This window comes from Oncorhynchus nerka, linkage group LG15, assembly GCF_034236695.1.
Source record: "Oncorhynchus nerka isolate Pitt River linkage group LG15, Oner_Uvic_2.0, whole genome shotgun sequence".
Lineage (NCBI taxonomy): Eukaryota > Metazoa > Chordata > Actinopteri > Salmoniformes > Salmonidae > Oncorhynchus > Oncorhynchus nerka.
Window position 1 is genome coordinate 42611118 of NC_088410.1, and position 21887 is coordinate 42633004.

The 21887-nt window shown below is 43.0% G+C and overlaps 1 protein-coding gene across 1 annotated transcript in view; it reads right to left on the bottom strand.

The window, feature by feature from the left end:
* Nucleotides 1-7906: 7906 nt before the first annotated feature.
* Nucleotides 7907-21887, bottom strand: part of LOC115142706 (sulfotransferase 6B1-like) — a 29009-nt gene continuing 15028 nt past the window's right edge. Inside the window, exons 4-7 of the mRNA XM_029682362.2 lie at nucleotides 15645-15771; nucleotides 14154-14248; nucleotides 11933-12089; nucleotides 7907-10077 (exon numbers count right to left, since the gene is read on the bottom strand). Of these exons, the coding sequence (XP_029538222.1) occupies nucleotides 9950-10077; nucleotides 11933-12089; nucleotides 14154-14248; nucleotides 15645-15771 (507 nt within the window). The 3' untranslated portion in view covers nucleotides 7907-9949. The remainder of the gene's footprint in view (nucleotides 10078-11932; nucleotides 12090-14153; nucleotides 14249-15644; nucleotides 15772-21887) is intronic.

Consider the following 21887-nt stretch of genomic DNA (forward strand, 5'->3'; position numbering starts at 1 on the left):
AAAATTTAAGAAATTAGAAATGAGGCACAATCTCTAAGCCAAAGGAAATCACTGCTGAAATGTATCAGCGTGCAGCAATGTCCATCAGCCAGTGTGGAGAACGACAACCCCCAGAGGACAGGCCGTTCATTTGCCGAGATGGACGAGTCCCTGTTAGCTGGTACTAGCAGCGGTGTGCTTGAGATACCCGGATGTATTGTGATGTACTGAACAAGACTGGTTACTCGCATCAATGCCTCTGTCTCGTCATTTAACATTCAAACATGGTGTCAGAGTCGGATAACTAACCATGCTTTCCGCAAATTAGAGTCACCTGTTCTGGTCTACCAAACTAATTTTTATTTGAGTAAAATTTCGCCGGAATTGGCATTAGCTAGAGTGAGTTTGCTAGTTAGCTTCAGTGTTGTTAGCACCGGTTAGACAAGGCAGCGAAAATTCCCCCTCCCGCCATTATGAATCTCAGCGGGGATTGGAGCACGAACTGGGATACGTTTAGAGGTGAATAGGAGGACTATGCGCTAGCAACGGGACTTCTGGAAAAGGAAGATGAGGTAGTGGCTGCCACCTTGAGGACTATAATGGAAACTGAATGCCGACATGTATACAAACACAACCTGAACCTAACAGCAGCTCAGCAAGGTAATGCTATAGCTATTCTTGATGCTCTTGAACATTACTTTAAGCCAGCAAAGAATGTCATCTACGAGCGTTATGTTTTCGGTTGTTGCAAACAGGAGGACGGGGAATCTATTGACAGCTTTGTCACTAGGTTAAGGGACATGTGACAAGGGTGCTTTAAGAGAGGAACTGATCAGAGATAAGATTGTGCTTGGTATAACTGATGAGGGCACCCGCAGACGTTTGCAGAGAGAACGCGACCTGACGCTGGCCTTGGCAGTGGAGACATGCCGTGCAGCAGAGCTTACTGATATACGGATAAGGTCCAAGGAGCTAGAAAGGCAACATATGGACAATGTCAATGCTACAGTCAGGGAGCCAGTAAAGAAATTCCCCTTTGCCACAGCTAATGCTAATACTACAGCCAACTCTGCATTAGACAACCCCAATACATGCCGATATTGTGGTATTTCTTATGGACGAGGAAAAGAACACTGCCCAGCCTATGGAAAAATATGCAAATCCTGTGGTACAGAAAGGAGGGTAAAGTGCACTCCATGGAAACAAACACAGATGAAGGGAACGACAGCACAGAAGATGTATATGCTAGAGAGTGCATATGGGCAGTGAGGGCAAAAGGACAAAAGTGGTTTGTCACTCTGCTACTTAATAATAAACCACAGCAATGCCAGCTAGATTCAGGGGGCACATGCAACGTTATGAGCCTTAAAGACAAAAGGAGGCTCGCGCTCAGAGAGAAACTCACACAGAGTAGCACCAATCTGAAACTGTATTCAGGCCAGTTCATGACCTCTTTAGGCCTGTTTGTGACAGAGTGTGTTTTACGTGGCCAAAAACACACCCTTGAGTTTGAAATAGTTGAGGCTAGTCAACAGCCATTACTGTCAGGTTCTACATGCGAGCGCCTTGGGCTTATTAACTTCACCATCCCAGCTGATCTTAACATTATAGACAAAGTCCAGGCTGGGCCCCTGAGCAAGGACACACCCCTAAGCAAGTACCATGATGTCTTCAACGCACCGGTCGAGTCAGTTCCCGGGGAAGTCCACTTTGAGTTGGACGCAGCAATCCAGCCTGTCCAGTGTGCACCCCGCAAAGTACCAGTGGCCATGAAAGCAGCTACGAAGGCTCAGCTTGACAAATACAAAGCAGATGGCCACATCATATCTGTCACCGAGCCTACAGACTGGATAAGTAATATGGTTATCGTCAAGAAAGCAGACAAGCTACGGATATGCAATGATCCTAAACACCTCAACCGGGGGCTCTGCGATGTTCACATTACATTATGCCCATGTTGGAGGATGTTCTTTACAAGCTCCCAAAGGCCAGAGTCTTCACTCTCGTGGATGCCAGAGATGTCTTCCTGCAGTGCAAGCTCAATGAGTCCAGCAGCTACATGACCAGCTTTTGGACACCCTGGGGCTGGAAGAGGTGGTTGAAGCTTCCGTTTGGTGTCTCCGTGGCTCCAGAGGTGTATCAGCGGAAACAGCATGAGCTGTTGATGGGACCCAGTGGCGTGGAACCCATAGCAGATGACATTCTCGTGGTGGGCTGTGGGGACAGTGATGAGGAGGCAGAATGTGACCATGACACCAAGCTGTTGGCCCTGATGGTCAGATGCAGACAGGTCAAGCCAAGGCTAAGCATAAAAAAGCTTCAGTTTAAAGTGCCAGAGGTCCGCTTTCATGGGCACATCTTGTCCTCCACCGGATTGAAGGTGGATCCTGAAAAAGTGAAGGCTGTCTTGGAAATGCCCCACCCATCTGACGTGAAGGGAGTGCAGCGCTTCATCGGATTCGTCACCTACCTGGCCAAATTCCTACCGCGGCTCTCTGAAGTGTGTGAGCCAATAAGGAGGCTCAATGACAAGGACACTATCTGGCATTGGCTCCCAAAACATGACGCAGCGGTGAGGCAAATAAAACAACTGCTCATCCAGACACCTGTACTGCCATACTACAATGTGTCAAAACCTGTCACGATTCAGAGTGACTCAAGCCAGTATGGACTTGGCTGTTGCCTCATGCAGGAGGGCCAGCCTGTGGCATTCGCCTCTAGGGCAATCACCCCAACAGAGCAGAACTATGCCCAGATAGAGAAGGAGTGCCTCAGCATTGTGTTTGCATGCCAACGCTTCCACCACTACCTGTACATCAAAAGCCTCTTCTGAATGCCCCAAAACGACTGCAGAGCATGCTACTGGCCCTACAAAACTACAACCTCAAGGTGGTGTATAAGCCAGGGCCAGAGATGTATGTGAGTGACACGCTCAACAGGGCTACTGCATCAGGCACTCACACATGCTCCATGCATGAACATCGCGCAGTGTGCAGCTTACAAACAGAGCAAGTGGATGTTGAACACATCAACCAGACTGACTACCTCAATGTTACGGACCAGCTACCAAATCAGACAGCACACAGACAGGGACGAGCAACTCCAGGCATTGAGGTCTGTGATTCTGATGGGCTGGCCCGACTGCAAGGAAGAAACTGCTTTAGCTGTCAGAGAATATTGGCCAGTGTTCAAAACTGAGTAATATTCAAGTGTCAGGGAGTCGTTATTCCCCGGTCTCTGCGCCCTGAGATGTTGACACTCGTGCACTCAAGTCACATAGGAGGTGAGGCATGTTACAGACAAGCACGTGACACACTGTATTGGCCAGGAATGCAGAGTGAAATCAAAGACTATGTCAGTAAATGCACAATCTGCAATGAATATGCCATTGAGCAACAGAGAGAGACAATGATGTCCCACGAGCTACCGATGCGCCCCTGGCAGATAGTAAGTCTAGATCTCTTCCAGCACAGTGGCAAAGACTTTCTGCTGGTAGTCGATCATTACTCAGACTTTTGGGAGATTGACCTCCTCCCCGACCTCTCAGCAGAGACAACGATCAAATGCTGCAAGGCTCAGTTTGCCCGCTATGGCCAGCCAGATAGGGTAATTTCATACAATGGACCCCAATTCTCCGGAGTTGAGTTCCGAAAATGTGCTGCAGGATGGGAATTTGACAAAGTCACTTCATCACCATGACACCCAAAAGCTAATGGGAAGGTGGAGTCTGCAGTAAAAATTGCAAAGAACCTCTGCAAAATAGCTCTGTGAGAGGGCAAAGATGCCTGGAAAGCAATCCTGCAGTGGCGCAATACCCCGACAGAAGGCATGGATAGCAGCCCGGCCCAGCGCCTCATGGCACGGCGCTTAAAAGCAGCTCTGCCAGTAGCCAGCACTCTCCTGGAGCCATGTGTGGTGACAGAGGTGCTGGTGAAGCTACGTCACAGAAGACAGGTCTCCAAGTTCATCTACGACAAATCAGCAAAAGACTTTCCTGAGCTCAGGGTGGGTGAAACGGAGTGAATGAAGCCACTACCAGGGAACCGGATGGGCTTCTGGAGACTCGGATCCTGTGTACAGAAAGTGGCACCACGCTCCTACTTTGTCGAAGTGAATGGATCACTGTACCGTCGTAACAGGGTTGACCTTCGGATTGCTGAGCCAGCACCTACTCAGAACCCTGATGGTCAAAGGGGGTTGCATGACAAAAGACGGAACACCAGAAAGTCACATGGGGCCTGAGGCACTGGGCGAAGAGCCATGGGATCACAGGTTGGTCGCTCCCTCGCCCATCAATACTCCCCTTAGACTGTCAGGTGACACGCCTGTGCGGGAACCCGCAGTCCTCGCAGACAAACCCCGTCTTTTCACGCTGCGGGTGTCTGTCCCAGCCACCAAAAATAGTTAATCTGTAGGTTTCCCATCAGGGATTGTTGACAGACAGAGATAAAAGTGAAGAGAATATCAAAATGTGTTGTTGTTACCTGATATTTTTTTTTACTAAACTCTTCATGTTGGAAATTATTACTAGGTTTGTTTTGTTAGTGAATTGACACCACCTATCCTATTTTATTAAAGGGAAGATGTTATGGGTGTAAGATGGCATAGTGATGCCATCTGTTGGTAAATGTTCATTACTGCAACTCATGTGTCTTACCGGTGTGCTTGAGATACCAGGATGTATTGTGATGTACCGAACAAGACTGGTTACTCGCATCAATGCCTCTGTCTCGTCATTTAACATTCAAACAATTAGGGGCAACAAACATTTTCGGTGGACCAATACAATAGGATGTTGTCGAACGGGGAGAGAGAGGGAGACCATGGCTCATCTATTCCAAGCAAAATGATGCAGCCTTCTGTTTTTGCTGCAAACTTTTTTCACGTGAGTGCAAATCTGCACTGGTCACGGATGGAACCAGTGACTGGAAGAAATCTGAGCCATCTCCTCAGCTCACATGATAAGTCGTATGACCACCTAGATCGTTTCTAGAGGTGGAAGGAGCTGGAGATCAGGCTGGTGTCCAAGGAAACTATCGATGCCCAAGGCAGCAGGTGCTGCGGAGGCCCTGATTCGCGTAATGGCCACCCAGAACATTGCGCTACGTGGGACCACCGACAGGCTGAATAAGCAAAATAATGAGAACTTTCTGAAGCTTGGGGAAATGCTGGGTATCTTTGATTGAATCATGAAGGAGCATTTAAGGAAAGTGCAGTACAAAGTGCAACATTTTCTCATGCTCGCAAGGTGTTTTCCCCCAATCAATGCACAAATAATTATTTAAAAAACAATTTTAAGAGACATTGGTGATTTTATCAATGAAATCAGATTGGCTATGGTATTGAACATATTATATAGCCTACTAACCAGGTGTGTTAAAAATTGTGTTTAATTTGTAGTGTAGGCCAATGAATTGGGCTGCTATTACGTTCTGTTCCTCCAACTTTTAGCTGAGAAAAAATTGGCCAAGGCCAAACCTATTGCCAACCCCTGCTGTACAGGGGGACGGGGACAGCAGTTGTTTTTGTCTCACCTAAGGCATGAGAACGTCCAGGGCCGGCCCTAACTGGGCTTATAAAAACTCCTCAATATAGGCTGTGTATGCTAAAGAAAATACACACAGGGCAATTTAATTTCACTAAATTATGCAAATTAACATCCCTAATCTTAGTACTTACAATCAAAAATGTTAGCTAATTTGGTCAGTAGCCAGTAGGGCTAGCTAGCTAGGCTTGATAAGGGGAAAAAGCTAACTGGTAGCCTAGCTAACTAACTAGTAACTTGGCTAGGATGCTAGTTCCAGTTAGTTTTCTCCTCGTGAATTAAGCAGGTAGAGTTTTCACGACCTTGTGGTATAGTTATGTGAAATTACAATATTTTCTTGCAATAGACACAATTTTGATTCATGATTTATGCATTGACAGTTTGAAATGGATCACAGACCAACACTCTACCACCATGTCGGGTCTGGACTGTGAGGGACTGCCACTTACGACCCAATCTGCATCCATCGCATTGTCCACAATAACAAACAGGGCAGGCAGGGGTTTTGAGGGTGTGCAACTTTTATTTTCTGTTAAAAACATTTTTTTTAAATTCGCAAAGATTGGACACATTTGCATCTTTCTTGTGATTGAAGCTCTGGGTTTGCTGCGCAAATCAAATACTCCTCTTATCGGTCTTCAAAAGGGTTCTACTTAGCACCAAAACAAGTTCCCCTACAGGGACAAATCAATTAAAGATTGGATTATTATTCTGTTTTGTAAATATTGCAAGTGATTTGTTTGTGGAAAATGCTCAAAGAAAGTTTAGCACATTTGTGTTGACTGATTAGGATTAGAGTGGTTGTCAAAGGTGGCATCACAGGTTCAAATGTGGTGTGTCCAAATTTTGATGCTTCTTTTCTGGGGCCTGGAGTTTTTCCTGATCTCATGACCTGGTCAGGTAAAACTCTCGGTCCTATTCATAGGCTATGACAAAATATTATTATTATTATTATTATAGATAGCTTCCTTTTTCATCAGTGCTATGACTATAAGGCTGGGGGATTTTATTTTCGGGTCATGTGAATTGGAAACACTCCTGGCCTAAGGTGGATCAATCCCTTTTAAACTACCACAAACTTTGTTCTTTTTCATTTCAACGTCAATGGACAACATATTCTGTAGCGTAGCGAACTACAATAGCAGGGCTGAGCGTTATGCAAAGAATGGTTATAATGTCTTTAAATATGAATTTCACTCTATAAACAAACAATGTTAAGCATGTGACTTTGACATTTTTTTTAAAGACAGACATGTTTCAATGTAGAAAAGTATTTTACACTGTACACAGTAGACTTTATAACAATGTTTTTTGTAATGTTTCATAAAACCTATTCTTTCATAATCTGACCTAGTGTTCCTCTGTAATTATTCATTATTTTAAGTCTTACTCCAGTGTTCTTTTCACCTCATTTTAACACCTGATTTACTTAACAAAAGGCACATCTCAATAGGTCCAGGTATCCTCATGATCTGGCACAAGTGGGGGGTGAGCCTTTCCTCTTTTGTTCTCTATTGCGCTTCTATTGTTGAATTTGTAGTTTTTTGTTTGTTACCAGAAACATTTGTGAATAATCACCAGCAGTGGAAATAAAATAAATTACAACATTACTGGACCAACATACTGGTTGACTAACCTTTTCAGGAACTTCTGTATCTCTTGGCCTTGGGTAGCAGCAGCAGATCGTTGAATCTTTCTGTGCCAAACACATATATTCAGTGAGTCTAAATTATTATTGTTAGCTGCCGGCTCATCAATCTAGCTAGCTAATGTTAACTGAAGATAACGTTAGTAGTTTTGTTGGTTTTAGAGGAAGACCAACCTATAGCTATCTAGAATTATCCAAACTTATTTTATTAACACACATCTTGTTTTCCAGGAAAATTTGTGTTCACTCTCTCATGAGGCAGGCAACCAGGCAGGCTGGAGAGGAGTGTTGTCAGTAGTTACCAAAGCCACAAAGTCTAAATTGTCTATATTGTTACAATTAGGCTCTGTAGCAGTCTGTAGCTAGTGACTGACAATTGACTGTGACTGACAAGTGAATCTACTTGTTGCAGTGAGTGTGTGGGTTACCACGTGTAATCTCAGGGACAGGGTTGTATTGACTAGACATAGAGGCACACGGGTGAAAATGGGGGGGGGGGGGGGGGGAAGTACTATGTCAACTTGTCCAATAAGAAAAACCTACTTTCTTTTGTTGCAAAACATTTATAGGTTTTTCTATGACGTGAACTAATTAATATATCTATACCATATTTTTTTGAATGGAAGTTTTGGTGGGGCAAACTCAGTCAAAAAAGAGAATATACATCGAAACCACGACACTACACACTGAATGCACCATAATTGTAACATGTGTGCTGGGAGTCGGGAAGCAAGTTCAGGGAGTGAATAATTTAATAAATGAACGAAACATAATACGAAACAAGAAACACAAACAACGCACAGACATGAAACAGAAACAATAATGCCTGGGGAAGGAACCAAAGGGAGTGACATATATAGGGCAGATAATCAAGGGGGTGATGGAGTCCAGGTGAGTGTCATTGGGCGCTGATGCTCGTGACGCTTTGCGCAATAAGAAGCAACCTGGTGACCTGGAGAGGGAGCACATGTCACAATAATAACCAACCCCATAATGAGTTTTGAGCAACACACACAAATGTTATAACATTTGCGCTATGATCAGTTTTTGGGCTACTTCCCATATTTTGTATTTATTGCATGGAAAACCATGGTAGTTGAGCCTACTTTTGTAGAGTAAAGTTTATTTGACTTCAGAATCAGTTTCAGCATCAGTCTACAACATTGCTAATCACAGTACCATCCGTTTTGTCATCAAAGCCCCATATACCACCCACCACTACGACCTGTATGCTGTCATCAGCTGGCCCTCGCTACATATTAGTCGCCAGACCCACTGGCTCCAGGTCATCTACAAGTCTTTGCTAGGTAAAGCTCCGCCTTATCTCAGCTCACTGGTCACCATAACAACACCCACCCGTAGCACATGCTCCAGTATGTATATCTCACTGGTCATCCCCAAAGCCAACACCTCTTTGGGCACCTTTCCTTCCAGTTCTCTGCTGCCAATGACTGGAACGAATTGCAAAAATCGCTGAAGTTGGAGACTTATATCTCCCTCACAAACTTTAAGCATCAGCTATCTGAGCAGCTTGCAGCTGTACTCATCCCATCTGTAAATAGCCCATCCAACTACCTACCTCATTCCCATATTGTTTTTATTTGCGTTTATTTGCTCTTTTGCACACCAGTATTTCTACTTGCACATCATCATTGGCACATCTATCAAGGCAGTGTTAATTTGCTAACTTGTAATTACTTCGCTACTATGGCCTATTTATTGCCTTACACATCCTTACGCCATTTGCACACACTGTTTTCTATTGTGTTATTGACTGTACGTTTGTTTATTCCTTTGTAACTCTGTGTTGTTGTTTGTGTCGCACTGCTTTGCTTTATGTTGGCCAGGTCACGGTTGTAAACAAAAACCTGCTCTCAACTGGCCTACCTGGTTAAATAAAGGTGAAATAAAAAAATAAAAAATGGTTCAGAGTGTTGGGATGCAGCCCATACATGTTCTTAGTGCAGTTGCATTAACACGATTCTCTGGATAAGAATAAAGCAACAGTCTATAAAGCTAGTCCCTTCTTTCATCCATTGCATAGCTACAGTTCCATTGGGTTATTACAGTCTGAAGTCAAACAAGCTAAATCAACATTTATGGAGACAGACATAGTTTCTGTAACACCCAACAAAATGAAGTTATGATTTATTCCAAAACTAACTAAATTATTCTGAAATTCGTATCAATTTACTATTCATATTCTGGTCAAAATAGAAGAAAAACACTGCAAATACCGCTGGAAAATTTGGTTGGTTATTCTGTTTATGTTATTTTTCCGACAACACAGACCTCAAAACAAATAAGGGGGAGAAAAATATATTAATTCAAAAATAAATAAATCATAGTTGTTATGCTGGAAAGTGGATGGTTGATGTTCATTCTTCCCTGTTCTTGTTGTTTCTTCATTGAACAAAGAGACAGGATGTAGTTTATACTAAAACCTAGCCTGTGGTTAATAACCAATTAGAATTTCTTGCAGTAAAATTGGCCGAATACAAAGGATCCCGTTTCAGGCTTTAATGTGTAGATAGTTTGGACCAATGAGAACTTGCCACGTGTAGCTATGAGTCCAAACTGGAACCCCATACACAGATTCGAAACAGATGCTGAACTGAAAAACAACTAGTTGCATTGATCTCTAGTTCTCTGCGCTATAAATGTATCTTTGAGTATTCTTACAGAAGGTTTAGGCCTACTGTAGACATGAGCAACATTTTTCTATTTCAATCTTCTGAACATGCTCATTCTGCATTGGATCTGGAAATTTCAACTCCCTACTTGCAGTAAATATCATATTTTAACTTAGCCCCTAGTTTAGTGTGAGCCAGGTGCTTCTCAAACTTCTCATCCATCTGTTTACTTTGGGCTTCACTTAGATGGTTCTTCCAATCTCCAACTTCACCTATAGGCAGAAAAGCAAGGGGGACAAATCAAAGGCGAAGATCAACTTTTTGGACCTGTGAAAACATCAACAACTGACATCACCAATATCCTTGTATATTCATTTTGAAATGTTTTAAACAGCCTTTACTACAACCCTTTTCAGTTGTTGTTTGTTTTGGGGGGTTTGAGTCTCCTCCTCACCAATTGAAATGTTTCCTTGATATTACTAAGGGTGTCCCAAAGGGGTTGATTTTGTCCCTGTACTTTGACTTTTCTATAAATACAAACAACATTGGTTGGTCTGTAGGTCATTGTAACTTCCACTTGTATGCAGATTATTCGGTTGTGCATTCTGTTGACAAGGCTGTCTTGGAGCTACAATCTGCCTTTTTGCTTTGCAGAAAGCCCTCGTTAAACTGAAATTGGTACCTGCAGGTAAAACCAAAAAGCTCTGGTAATTTATGCATTTGTACCTCAGATGGTGCCCACATTTATTGTGTTCCCGCTAAAAATATCTGGGTATCTGGATTGACGAGAAGCTATCTATCAGAAAGCATATTGATGAATTAGTAAAAAAGTGAATAATTAAAATGGGCTTCCTTTATAGGAGTAGGGCAAGCCTTTCAATAAATAGCAGAAAACAAATCATTCAATCAACATTCGCATGGTCCCGTGTGGCTCTGCTGGTATAGCATGCCAGGGTTGTGGGTTTGATTCCTACGGAGGACCAGTATGAAGATGTACTCACTACTTTCAATTGCTCTGGATAAGATCAAATAAAATGTAAAATACTGGTTATATTATATTAGATATTAAAAACTATTTTTCCCAGAAAGGTGAGTTCCAGTTCTTTCTAGAACCTTGTAGCATTACTAGTAAGAGAGAATAAAGTAGATGGCGTGCGTCAAACGTCTGATTTATGACCCTATGTCCGAATGACGCATACATGCCCAAATATAGGCATCCGGCCAGGACAACCTTGCGGGAAGGTGTCACGTGGTTATGGCCATATAAGTGCATCCTGTTCCTGTTGTCACGTGTTAGAGGGTGTGTTATTTTATTTCTATTTTGCATCTATTCCTTTGAAGTTGTCATGATGATTGATGTGTAGGGACCTGGTTGATGTGTTTGAACATTTCAAAGAGGATGGGGGGGGGGGGATCTGTCATTCTCTTTGAAAATAAGTCTAAGAAGCGGTAGATCTTTTCTATTTGCGCTATTTCTATACTTCCAGTTCTTACATTTCGTTTTTGCGTCTTATTTTCAGTTTTGTTTTTACACGAGCTTCAAAAAGATGAAAATACAATATGTTAGGTTATGGAAAAGATATTTCACAGCGGTTCAGATGGTAAAATGATTCTCTACACAATGACGGCTTGTTTTGTCACATAAACTGAAATTAGGCAAACTATTCGAATTTTAGCAACCAGGAAATGGCGTAGCGATTTGACATTCTCATTGACCTCCATACAAAAACACAAACTGCTGGAAAGACAGATTTTGGCCCAAGTTATCCCTGACTTCACCTCTTCACTGGTGAGATTCAGTAAATTATTTCAGTAAATTACGGACCGAGACCATTCCACAATCCCCTACCCGATTTCATCGTGGGGGACAATAATGAGAGGAATAAAGTAAAGTTTCATCGTGGGGGACAATAATGAGAGGAATAAAGTAAAGTTTCATCGTGGGGGACAATAATGAGAGGAATAAAGTAAAGTTTCATCGTGGGGGACAATAATGAGAGGAATAAAGTAAAGTTTCATCGTGGGGGACAATAATGAGAGGAATAAAGTAAAGTTTCATCGTGGGGGACAATAATGAGAGGAATAAAGTAAAGTGAATACAATTTATTTGAATTATTATGAACCTACCTTTTCGGAAAAACACATTGCCATGTTTTCCATGGGTGTTCTTGGAACTTTCCTTCATAGCATTGAAGGTGCTCTGCCCTGCAATTGTCTGGACTTGCTCTTCAGTCAATGGGAAATCAAAGAACTTGGATATCTGCTGCACCCCCTGACCTAGATTCTGAAGAATAAACAGAGTGGAGTTTAAACTTGTACATCCAACTTTGTGCATTCCACAACTCTCAAAAAAGCCAGGAGGACATCAATATGATATATCATTGACAATAAGACAATGGTAAAAGTGAATATTAATGACATATAAATGTACATTACTCAGACATAATTAGGATTCTTTTTTTTAACTCCCAGTAATTTACCACATCGGAAATGTTGGTTATTAAAATCCTTAGTGTCGATTGATTCACCCGTGAGTGAATTTAATTAACATAATACAAAAATCTGTCTATACTTGAATATTGTTATTAACGTCTTAATATATATATATATATATATATATTTTTTTTTATCTGTGTCTAGTAGTTAGACCATGTGGTTCAAGAGAGCCTAAAAAAAATGAAAAATGAAATTTCCAATTATTTCTGGAACTCTTCCAACTATTGACTTCTCCGAACTGCCGACCGGTTCGGCCCAAAAACATGTACAGCAAAGATATATTGGCATAGTAAAATAAAATATAAAGGATATTCCATGCTGAAACCCTCATGGTAAACAACGGTATTCAGTAAATTGATTGGTTAAATTTAGGATTATGTTATACAGCTTTGTGAATCAATTATTTTATATTAAAAACATTTCATTGTATTATTTATATCTTTAACGTGTTATGAAAACTCAAAAAAATCTGTTAGTTTACTGGTACATTTCAAAAGTTAGGCCTAATATTTTCACGTCTACATCCGCTCCCCCTCTCCGGCGCTCGACATGGCCGGTTTACTCATCACTGGCTCTGATTACCATCATTATGCACATCTGGCACCATCGTTACGCGCACCTGCGCCTCATCATGAGACACACCTGGACTCCATCACTTCACTTATTACCTTCCCTATATCTTTCACTCCCTTAGTTCCATTTCCCAGGCAGTATTAGTTATGTGTTTCATGTCCTGATTCTTGTTTTGTATTGAGCCAGCACACCAGTCCATTCAGCAGTCTGCCCAGGTCAGCGATGCCAGTTCGTTTCTCCCGGACTAATATGACAGAACCCCATCTAAATGCAGTGGCTACCTACTCCAGTGTTCCCTCTATTTTGCACACCAGATGGGAATTCCCACCACTGAGAGGTCCAAGGTTGCTACGGTTATTTCTCTGCTGACTGGGCGGGTGTGGGCTACGGCAGTCTGGGAGAGAGGAGAGGAGTCGCTGGCTTCGTATGAGGGGTACATGGCTCTGTTCAGGGGTATCTTTGACCATCCACTGGAGGACAGAGAGGGGAGTGAGCGCCTATTTCAACTACGGAAGGATGATCAGACTGCCGAGTAAGCGCTCACCTTCCGGACGGTAGCAGCATTCAGCAGATGGAATGAGCCTGCACTCCATACGCTATTCAGAAGAGGACTGCGTGAGGAGGTCCAGAAGAACTGGCATGTAGAGATGACAGCCTCTCCTTGGACGCACTCATCATGATGGCCGTCCATCTGGCTAACCTACTTCGGGAGCGTTGGTACCCTCATCGCTTCTCTCCCTCCCTCAGTGACGACTCTGTAGCAGAGCCTGAACCAATGGAGGTGAAGGTCACATGCCTCCCCGCGGCTGAGCGACGCAGATGGAAACTGCTGGGGCTCTGTCCTTATTGTGGTCAAGGAGGCCCCCAATTTCAGCAGTGTCCGTTATGTTCCAACTCGGGATCCACAAGAGCAGAGGGACAGTCACATTATTTTCCACCTCCTGGGGAAGGTGTGAGTATCCAATCTTCATAATTTTCTGCCAAACCCTTTTCAGTGATGATCACACTAGCTGGCTGTCCCTCATGTACTGTTTCTACAGTGCTAGTGGATTCCGGTGCCGTGGGGAACTTTATTGACCAGACCGTTGCCTCCTCTCTGAACATCACCTTATACCGCTCTCCTCTCTGTTTCCTGTCCAAACCCTTAATAAATTGGCCACTAGGATCCAGAACCATCACACACAACTCACCGTAGAGTCCATTAATCTGAAAAACATTCCCGTCATTAGTGCATCAATATTCACTATTTTTGCAACACTATAAATAATATGGGTTTTACCTCCTTCATTTGCTCATAAGTGACCATCAATATGTTAGGATTGTCCATTAGTTTCTCCCAGGCGAGGGCATGGTTGAAGTAAGAGCCCCAAGCCACTGTAAAAAAATCATAAATATAGCATAAGGTGAATCCATTCAGCAGTCATATGACTGTACATAATGTTTTTGTAGTGCGCTGTATTGTACCATAACTATAGTATGATTATCCATTTGTTAGTGCGATACTGTGGAAAGAATTTCATTTTCATTAATTGCATTTATCTGACAGGGATCTGACATCAGAGAAGACTTCTGTAAATGTGCCAGATGTAGCCAGCTAAAAAAACATTTACACAGAGCAGCTCAAAGGTTTAAAAACTGAAATGTCTGTAAACATTGTGCTGATTGTCCCTTTTTTTTGTACCTTCATTTAACTAGGCAAGTCAGTTAAGAACAAATTCTTATTTTCAATGACGGCCTAGGAACAGTGGGTTAACTGCCTGTTCAGGGGCAGAACGACAGATTTGTACCTTGTCAGCTCAGGGATTCGAACTTGCAACCTTTCGGTTACTAGTCCAACGCTCTTAACACTAGGCTACCCTGCCGCCCAACAATATTACAAATTTCTAAACTTTTCATAAATACTTTATAACAATCTGTCATATGAAGGAGATCAAAGTGAAGTGTGGTATGCATACATTCTTCTTTTATTATTCAAACTAACAAAACAACAAAACAAACGAAACGTGAAGCTAATACGAATAGTGCAGACAGGCAACTAAACATAGAATAAGAACCCACAAACACAAAAGGGAAAATGGCCACCTAAATATAATCCCCAATCAGAGACAACGATAAACAGCTGCCTCTGATTGGGAACCATATCAGGCCACCATAGACATATAAATACCTAGACCTACAAAACCCATAGACAATACAAAAACTAGCATACCCACCCTCGTCACACCCTGACCTAACCAAAATATAAAGAAAACAGAGATATTAAAGTTCAGAGCGTGACACAATCTTGCACCACACCATATTTTCTTCAGGAAATGTACTTTTCTAGTTTTATTTTAGATTTATTTGGCTGGCAATCTTTCCCTCTACCAATTTATTAAACCATAACCAGTCACTGCCATTACTACAGCGGTCACTACCACTATTAAAATGTATTTCACAACCATAAATCATTTAAGACCAGCTAGAAAGCAGACCTTTTATTTAAGAAATGTAATTTTCTAGTTGTGCTATTCATTACATCCAGCCTATCCAACATGACACTGCATTTCTTTCAACCAATACGAATGTGTTGAGTTGTTCTTTAAAACGGCAGGTAATCTAGTGGTATGATCATTGGACCTTGTCAGCTCGAATCCCCAAGCTGACAAGGTAAAAATCTGTCGTTCTGCCCCTGAACAAGAATGTTAACCCTCTGTTCCTAGGCCGTCATTGTTCTTATCTGACTTGCCTAGTTAAATAAAGGTCAAATAAAATAAATAAAACATCTCACCTTCACCCTCCATGAAGTCTGTGAAAAATGAATCCCAGGATTTGGCATTAGGCAAAACAGGGTTTGTGTTCATGAAGTGGTAGTATGATACGACTGTATCTTTTGGGTTTCGGAACACAACCAGCATCTGAAAGTCAAAGTTACCACAGAAAATTATTATACTATTGGTGCAATTGAGTTGTAAAGTTTGATATAAAACCACAACATATTTCAGATGAACATGGACATAATATTTTCAGGCCTTTCACAGGAAAAATATTTTGCAGTGAACATGTTGGTTAGTTAATTGCCTACAATAGCAGATGACTAACATTATTAGCTTACTTATCTACCGTAAGTGCAGTCACTTGGAATCTGCATCCTAAGAAGGAATCCGCAGTAGGGGAAAACAGCCACTGTCCGCCCCACCGAGGTGAGGAGCGTTGTGTAACATGCAGTACATATTTTCTGTTCTATCACGTGTGCAATGATGTTCGGGAAAAAATATACACTGCTCAAAAAAACTAAGGGAACACTAAAATAACACATCCTAGATCTGAATGAATGAAATATTCTTGTTAAATACCTTTTTCTTTACATAGTTGAATGTGCTGACAACAAAATCACACAAAAATTATCAATGGAAATCAAATTTATCAACCCATGGAGGTCTGGATTTGGAGTCACACTCAAAATTAAAGTGGAAAACCACAGTACAGGCTGATCCAACTTTGATGTAATGTCCTTAAAACAAGTCAAAATGAGGCTCAGTAGTGTGTGTGGCCTCCACGTGCCTGTATGACCTCCCTACAACGCCTGGGCATGCTCCTGATGAGGTCGCGGATGGTCTCCTGATGGATCTCCTCCCAGACCTGGACTAAAGCATCCGCCAACTCCTGGACAGTCTGTGGTGCAACGTGGTTGATGGTGGATGGATGGAGCGAGACATGATGTCCCAGATGTGCTCAATTGGATTCAGGTCTGGGGAACGGTCGGGCCAGTCCATAGCATCAATGCCTTCCTCTTGCAGGAACTGCTGACACACTCCAGCCACATGAGGTCTAGCATTGTCTTGCATTAGGAGGAACCCAGGGCCAACCGCACCAGCATATGGTCTCACAAAGGGTCTGAGGATCTCATCTCGGTACCTAATGGCAGTCAGGCAACCTCTGGCGAACACATGGAGGGCTGTGCAGCCCCCCAAAGAAATGCCACCACACACCATGACTGACCCACCGCCAAAACGGTCATGCTGGAGGATGTTGCAGGCAGCAGAACGTTCTCCACGGCGTCTCCAGACTCTGTCACGTCTGTCACATGTGCTCAGTGTGAACCTGCTTTCATCTGTGAAGAGCACAGGGCGCCAGTGGCGAATTTGCCAATCTTGGTGTTCTCTGGCAAATGCCAAACGTCCTGCACGGTGTTGGGCTGTAAGCACAACTCCCACCTGTTTCTGACCGTTTGAGCAGACACATGCACATTTGTGGCCTGCTGGAGGTCATTTTGCAGGGCTCTGGCAGTGCTCCTCCTGCTCCTCCTTGAGGTAGCGGTCCTGCTGCTGGGTTATTGCCCTCCTACGGCCTCCTCCACGTCTCCTGATGTACTGGCCAGTCTCCTGGTAGCGCCTCCATGCTCTGGACACAACGCTGACAGACACAGCAAACCTTCTTGCCACAGCTCGCATTGATGTGCCATCCTGGATGAGCTGCACTACCTGAGCCACTTGTGTGGGTTGTAGACTCCGTCTCATGCTACCACTAGAGTGAAAGCACCGCCAGCATTCAAAAGTGACCAAAACATCAGCCAGGAAGCATAGGAATTGAGAAGTGGCCTGTGGTCACCACCTGCAGAACCAGTCCTTTATTGGGGGTGTCTTGCTAATTGCCTATCATTTCCACCTGTTGTCTATTCCATTTGCACAACAGCATGTGACATTTATTGTCAATCAGTGTTGCTTCCTAAGTGGACAGTTTGATTTCACAGAAGTGTGATTGACTTCGAGTTACATTGTGTTGTTTAACATTTACATTTAAGTCATTTAGCAGACGCTCTTATCCAGAGCGACTTACAAATTGGTGCGTTCACCTTAAGACATCCAGTGGAACAGCCACTTTACAATAGTGCATCTAAATCTTTTAAGGGGGGTGAGAAGGATTACTTTATCCTATCCTAGGTATTCCTGAAAGAGGTGGGGTTTCAGGTGTCTCCGGAAGGTGGTGATTGACTCCGCTGTCCTGGCGTCGTGAGGGAGTTTGTTCCACCATTGGGGGGCCAGAGCAGCGAACAGTTTTGACTGGGCTGCGCAGGAACTGTACTTCCTCAGTGGTAGGGAGGCGAGCAGGCCAGAGGTGGATGAACGCAGTGCCCTTGTTTGGGTGTAGGGCCTGATCAGAGCCTGGAGGTACTGAGGTGCCGTTCCCCTCACAGCTCCGTAGGCAAGCACCATGGTCTTGTAGCGGATACGAGCTTCAACTGGAAGCCAGTGGAGAGAGCGGAGGAGCGGGGTGACGTGAGAGAACTTGGGAAGGTTGAACACCAGACGGGCTGCGGCGTTCTGGATGAGTTGTAGGGGTTTAATGGCACAGGCAGGGAGCCCAGCCAACAACGAGTTGCAGTAATCCAGACGGGAGATGACAAGTGCCTGGATTAGGACCTGCGCTGCTTCCTGTGTGAGGCAGGGTCGTACTCTGCGGATGTTGTAGAGCATGAACCTACAAGAACGGGCCACCGCCTTGATGTTAGTTGAGAACGACAGGGTGTTGTCCAGGATCACGCCAAGGTTCTTAGCGCTCTGGGAGGAGGACACAATGGAGTTGTCAACCGTGATGGCGAGATCATGGAATGGGCAGTCCTTCCCGGGAGGAAGAGCAGCTCCGTCTTGCCGAGGTTCAGCTTGAGGTGGTGATCCGTCATCCACACTGATATGTCTGCCAGACATGCAGAGATGCGATTCGCCACCTGGTCATCAGAAGGGGGAAAGGAGAAGATTAATTGTGTGTCGTCTGCATAGCAATGATAGGAGAGACCATGTGAGGTTATGACAGAGCCAAGTGACTTGGTGTATAGCGAGAATAGGAGAGGGCCTAGAACAGAGCCCTGGGGACGCCAGTGGTGAGAGCGCGTGGTGAGGAGACAGATTCTCGCCACGCCACCTGGTAGGAGCGACCTGTCAGGTAGGACGCAATCCAAGCGTGGGCCGCGCCGGAGATGCCCAACTCGGAGAGGGTGGAGAGGAGGATCTGATGGTTCACAGTATCGAAGGCAGCCGATAGGTCTAGAAGGATGAGAGCAGAGGAGAGAGAGTTAGCTTTAGCAGTGCGGAGGGCCTCCGTGATACAGAGAAGAGCAGTCTCAGTTGAATGACTAGTCTTGAAACCTGACTGATTTGGATCAAGAAGGTCATTCTGAGAGAGATAGCGGGAGAGCTGGCCAAGGACGGCACGTTCAAGAGTTTTGGAGAGAAAAGAAAGAAGGGATACTGGTCTGTAGCCTTTCATGTTCTGGTCTTCCCGGCAGAAGAGTTTTGAATTCCTCCATCTCTGCATCCTTCTTGCTCTCTGTCTCCCCTGAAGCGTTTCTCTTTCTCCAAACTCGATCTTCCCCCTTAGAACTATCTCCATCTTCCTTGCCATTTTTCTCTGGGTCTCTTTTTCTTTCGCCATCTCCCTCTCTCTCTCTAAATGTTTAAGTGTTCCCTTTATTTTTTGAGCAGTGTATATATATTTTTTGCTGCAGGAACTTCTTTGTTGTTGTAATATCGCAAATGGAAATGGCAGTTTCACCATTAAGGATTCCAGCTTTAACCTACAAATATGTGTTTAATTATGAAGTCCAACACTCATAATACAAAAGTCAATTCAGATTCATACACAAAAGACGCAACCCTTGTCAACTCCAGGGGATGTGTAATACCCCTGCCTGATTGGCTGGATTTATTCCACATTACTTTGAAGCATTTATTTTACACATCTCAGGATCATTTGCCTATTTTTAGGAACGCTCACTCTACCTTCCAAACTTTTATTTATTCTAGAATTGAGATAAATTGCTCTATAATTCCAACGCAAGACTTCAATTTCAATTGAAAGTGTCAACAGGATGTATAATTGACATCTGTATTGGAATAAGAGGAATACAATAGTTAAAATGAAAATGTGTCATTCATTCTACGCTGGGGCGAACTTTGGTTTTAGAAGTAAAATATATTTTTTAATCCAGACGCATAAACAGTCAACAGCCTTCCCGACCGCTCGTAGGTGTCCGCATGGGCCTAAAGCACACCATTGCCTCATTTTGTATCACATGCCAATGATAAAACTGGGTGGTTGGGCAAAAATGCATTTTCAGAATGTGGGGGGACATATCCCCCCTCTCCAGTGGAAGTTGCACCCCTGATTCTACACATCACAATACATTAATTAAATTATTAATTATTTAAACAAATTTTTACATATTTCAGAATTCCAAATACTATGTATCATGTGGTTCAAACATTTAATTGTAAAACTCATTATCCTATTAAAGGCCCAGTGCAGCCATTTTTATCTCAATTTTTGTGTAACAATTAATGTATTTACTGTAACAGTTTTCCATTAAAAAATACAAATAAAAAAATATATTTCTCAAGCAAGAATTTTGCCCAAGACTGTCTGGGTGGGGTCTGAATAATGTGGGGGAGGGCACCTAAGCAAGCCATTACCATAGGTTGTGTTCAGCTGTTCAGACGTTGCATGCATCAACCAATGGTTGCATGCATCAACCAATGGTTGCATGCCACATCATCATCTGTACCATCGGGTACCAGATTGCTATAACATATGATGTGGTAAAATACCTATCCAGGCATTTGTAATATATGGTATGCTTCCGCAACGTCTGAGCAGAGGAACACGACTGTTGTGTGGATCAATCCACTAGACAGGAGGGGCCTAATGAGAGGGATATGTAACCTGAAAACTAGCTGTTATTGGTAGAGGGGTTTGGAATTATTTGTAATTGGTCTATAAAAAGGTCCAAAATAGATGTTTCTTTCAAATCACAATATCAAGTAATTTCTGCTCAACATTGACCTTTTACTGCAGTGGGCTAAATCAGGGTCACAGAGTGTTTCTTGGTAGTCTTAAACACATCTACTTTGAAACAAAAGTATACACCTCACACACATGATTATGGCCTTAAAAAACACCTGTAACGAGTTGAAATATATTCCATTTTGAGTTTGCATCCCAATATTACACTTTATATACAGTATCAGTCAAAAGTTTGGACACCTACTCATTCAAGGGTTTTTCTTTTTTTGACTATTTTCTACATTGTAGTGAATAGTGAAGACAAGCAGCACATATAATATATAGTCATGTAGTAAATAAAAAATGGTTAAACAAATCAAACTATATTTTATATTTGAGATTCTTCAAAGTAGCCATCCTTTGCCCTGATGACAGCTTTGCACACTCGGCATTCTCTCAACCAGTTTCATGAGCTAGTCACCTGGAATCTATTTCAATTAACAAGTGTGCTTTGTTAAGTTCATTTGTGGAATTGTTTTTCTTCTTAATGTGTTTGAGCCAATCAGTTGTTGTGACAAGGAAGGTGTGGTAGTCCCATTTGGTAAAATACCAATTCCTTATTATGGCAAGAACAGCTCAAACAAGCAAAGAGAAACAGCAGTCCATCAATACCTCAATACATTAAGGTCATTCAATCGGGGAAATTTAAGGAATTTTGAAAGTTTCTTCAAGTGCAGTCGCAAAAACCATATAAGCGCTATGATGAAACTGGCTCTCATAAGGACCGCCACAGGAATGGAGACCCAGAATAACCTCTGCTGTAGAGGATAAGTTCTTTCGTGTTACCAGCCTCAGAAATTAAAGCCCAAATAAATGCAGACACATCACAGACACATCACATCAACTGTTCAGAGGAGACTGCGTGAATCATGCCTTCATGGTCGAATTGCTGAAAAGAAACCACGACTAAAAGGACACCAATAAGAAGAGACTTGAAACACGAGCAATGGAAATTAGACTGGTGGAAATCTGTCCATTGGTCTGATGAGTCCAAAATTGAGATGAATGATTCCAACGGTCATGTCTTTGTGAGATGCAGAGTAGGTGAACGGATTATCTCTGCATGTGTAGTTCCCACCGTGAAGTATTGAGGAGGAGGTGTGATGGTGTGGGGGTGCTTTGCTGGTGACATTGTCAATGATTTATTTAGAATTCAAGGCGCACTTAACCAGCATGGCTACCACAGCATTCTGAA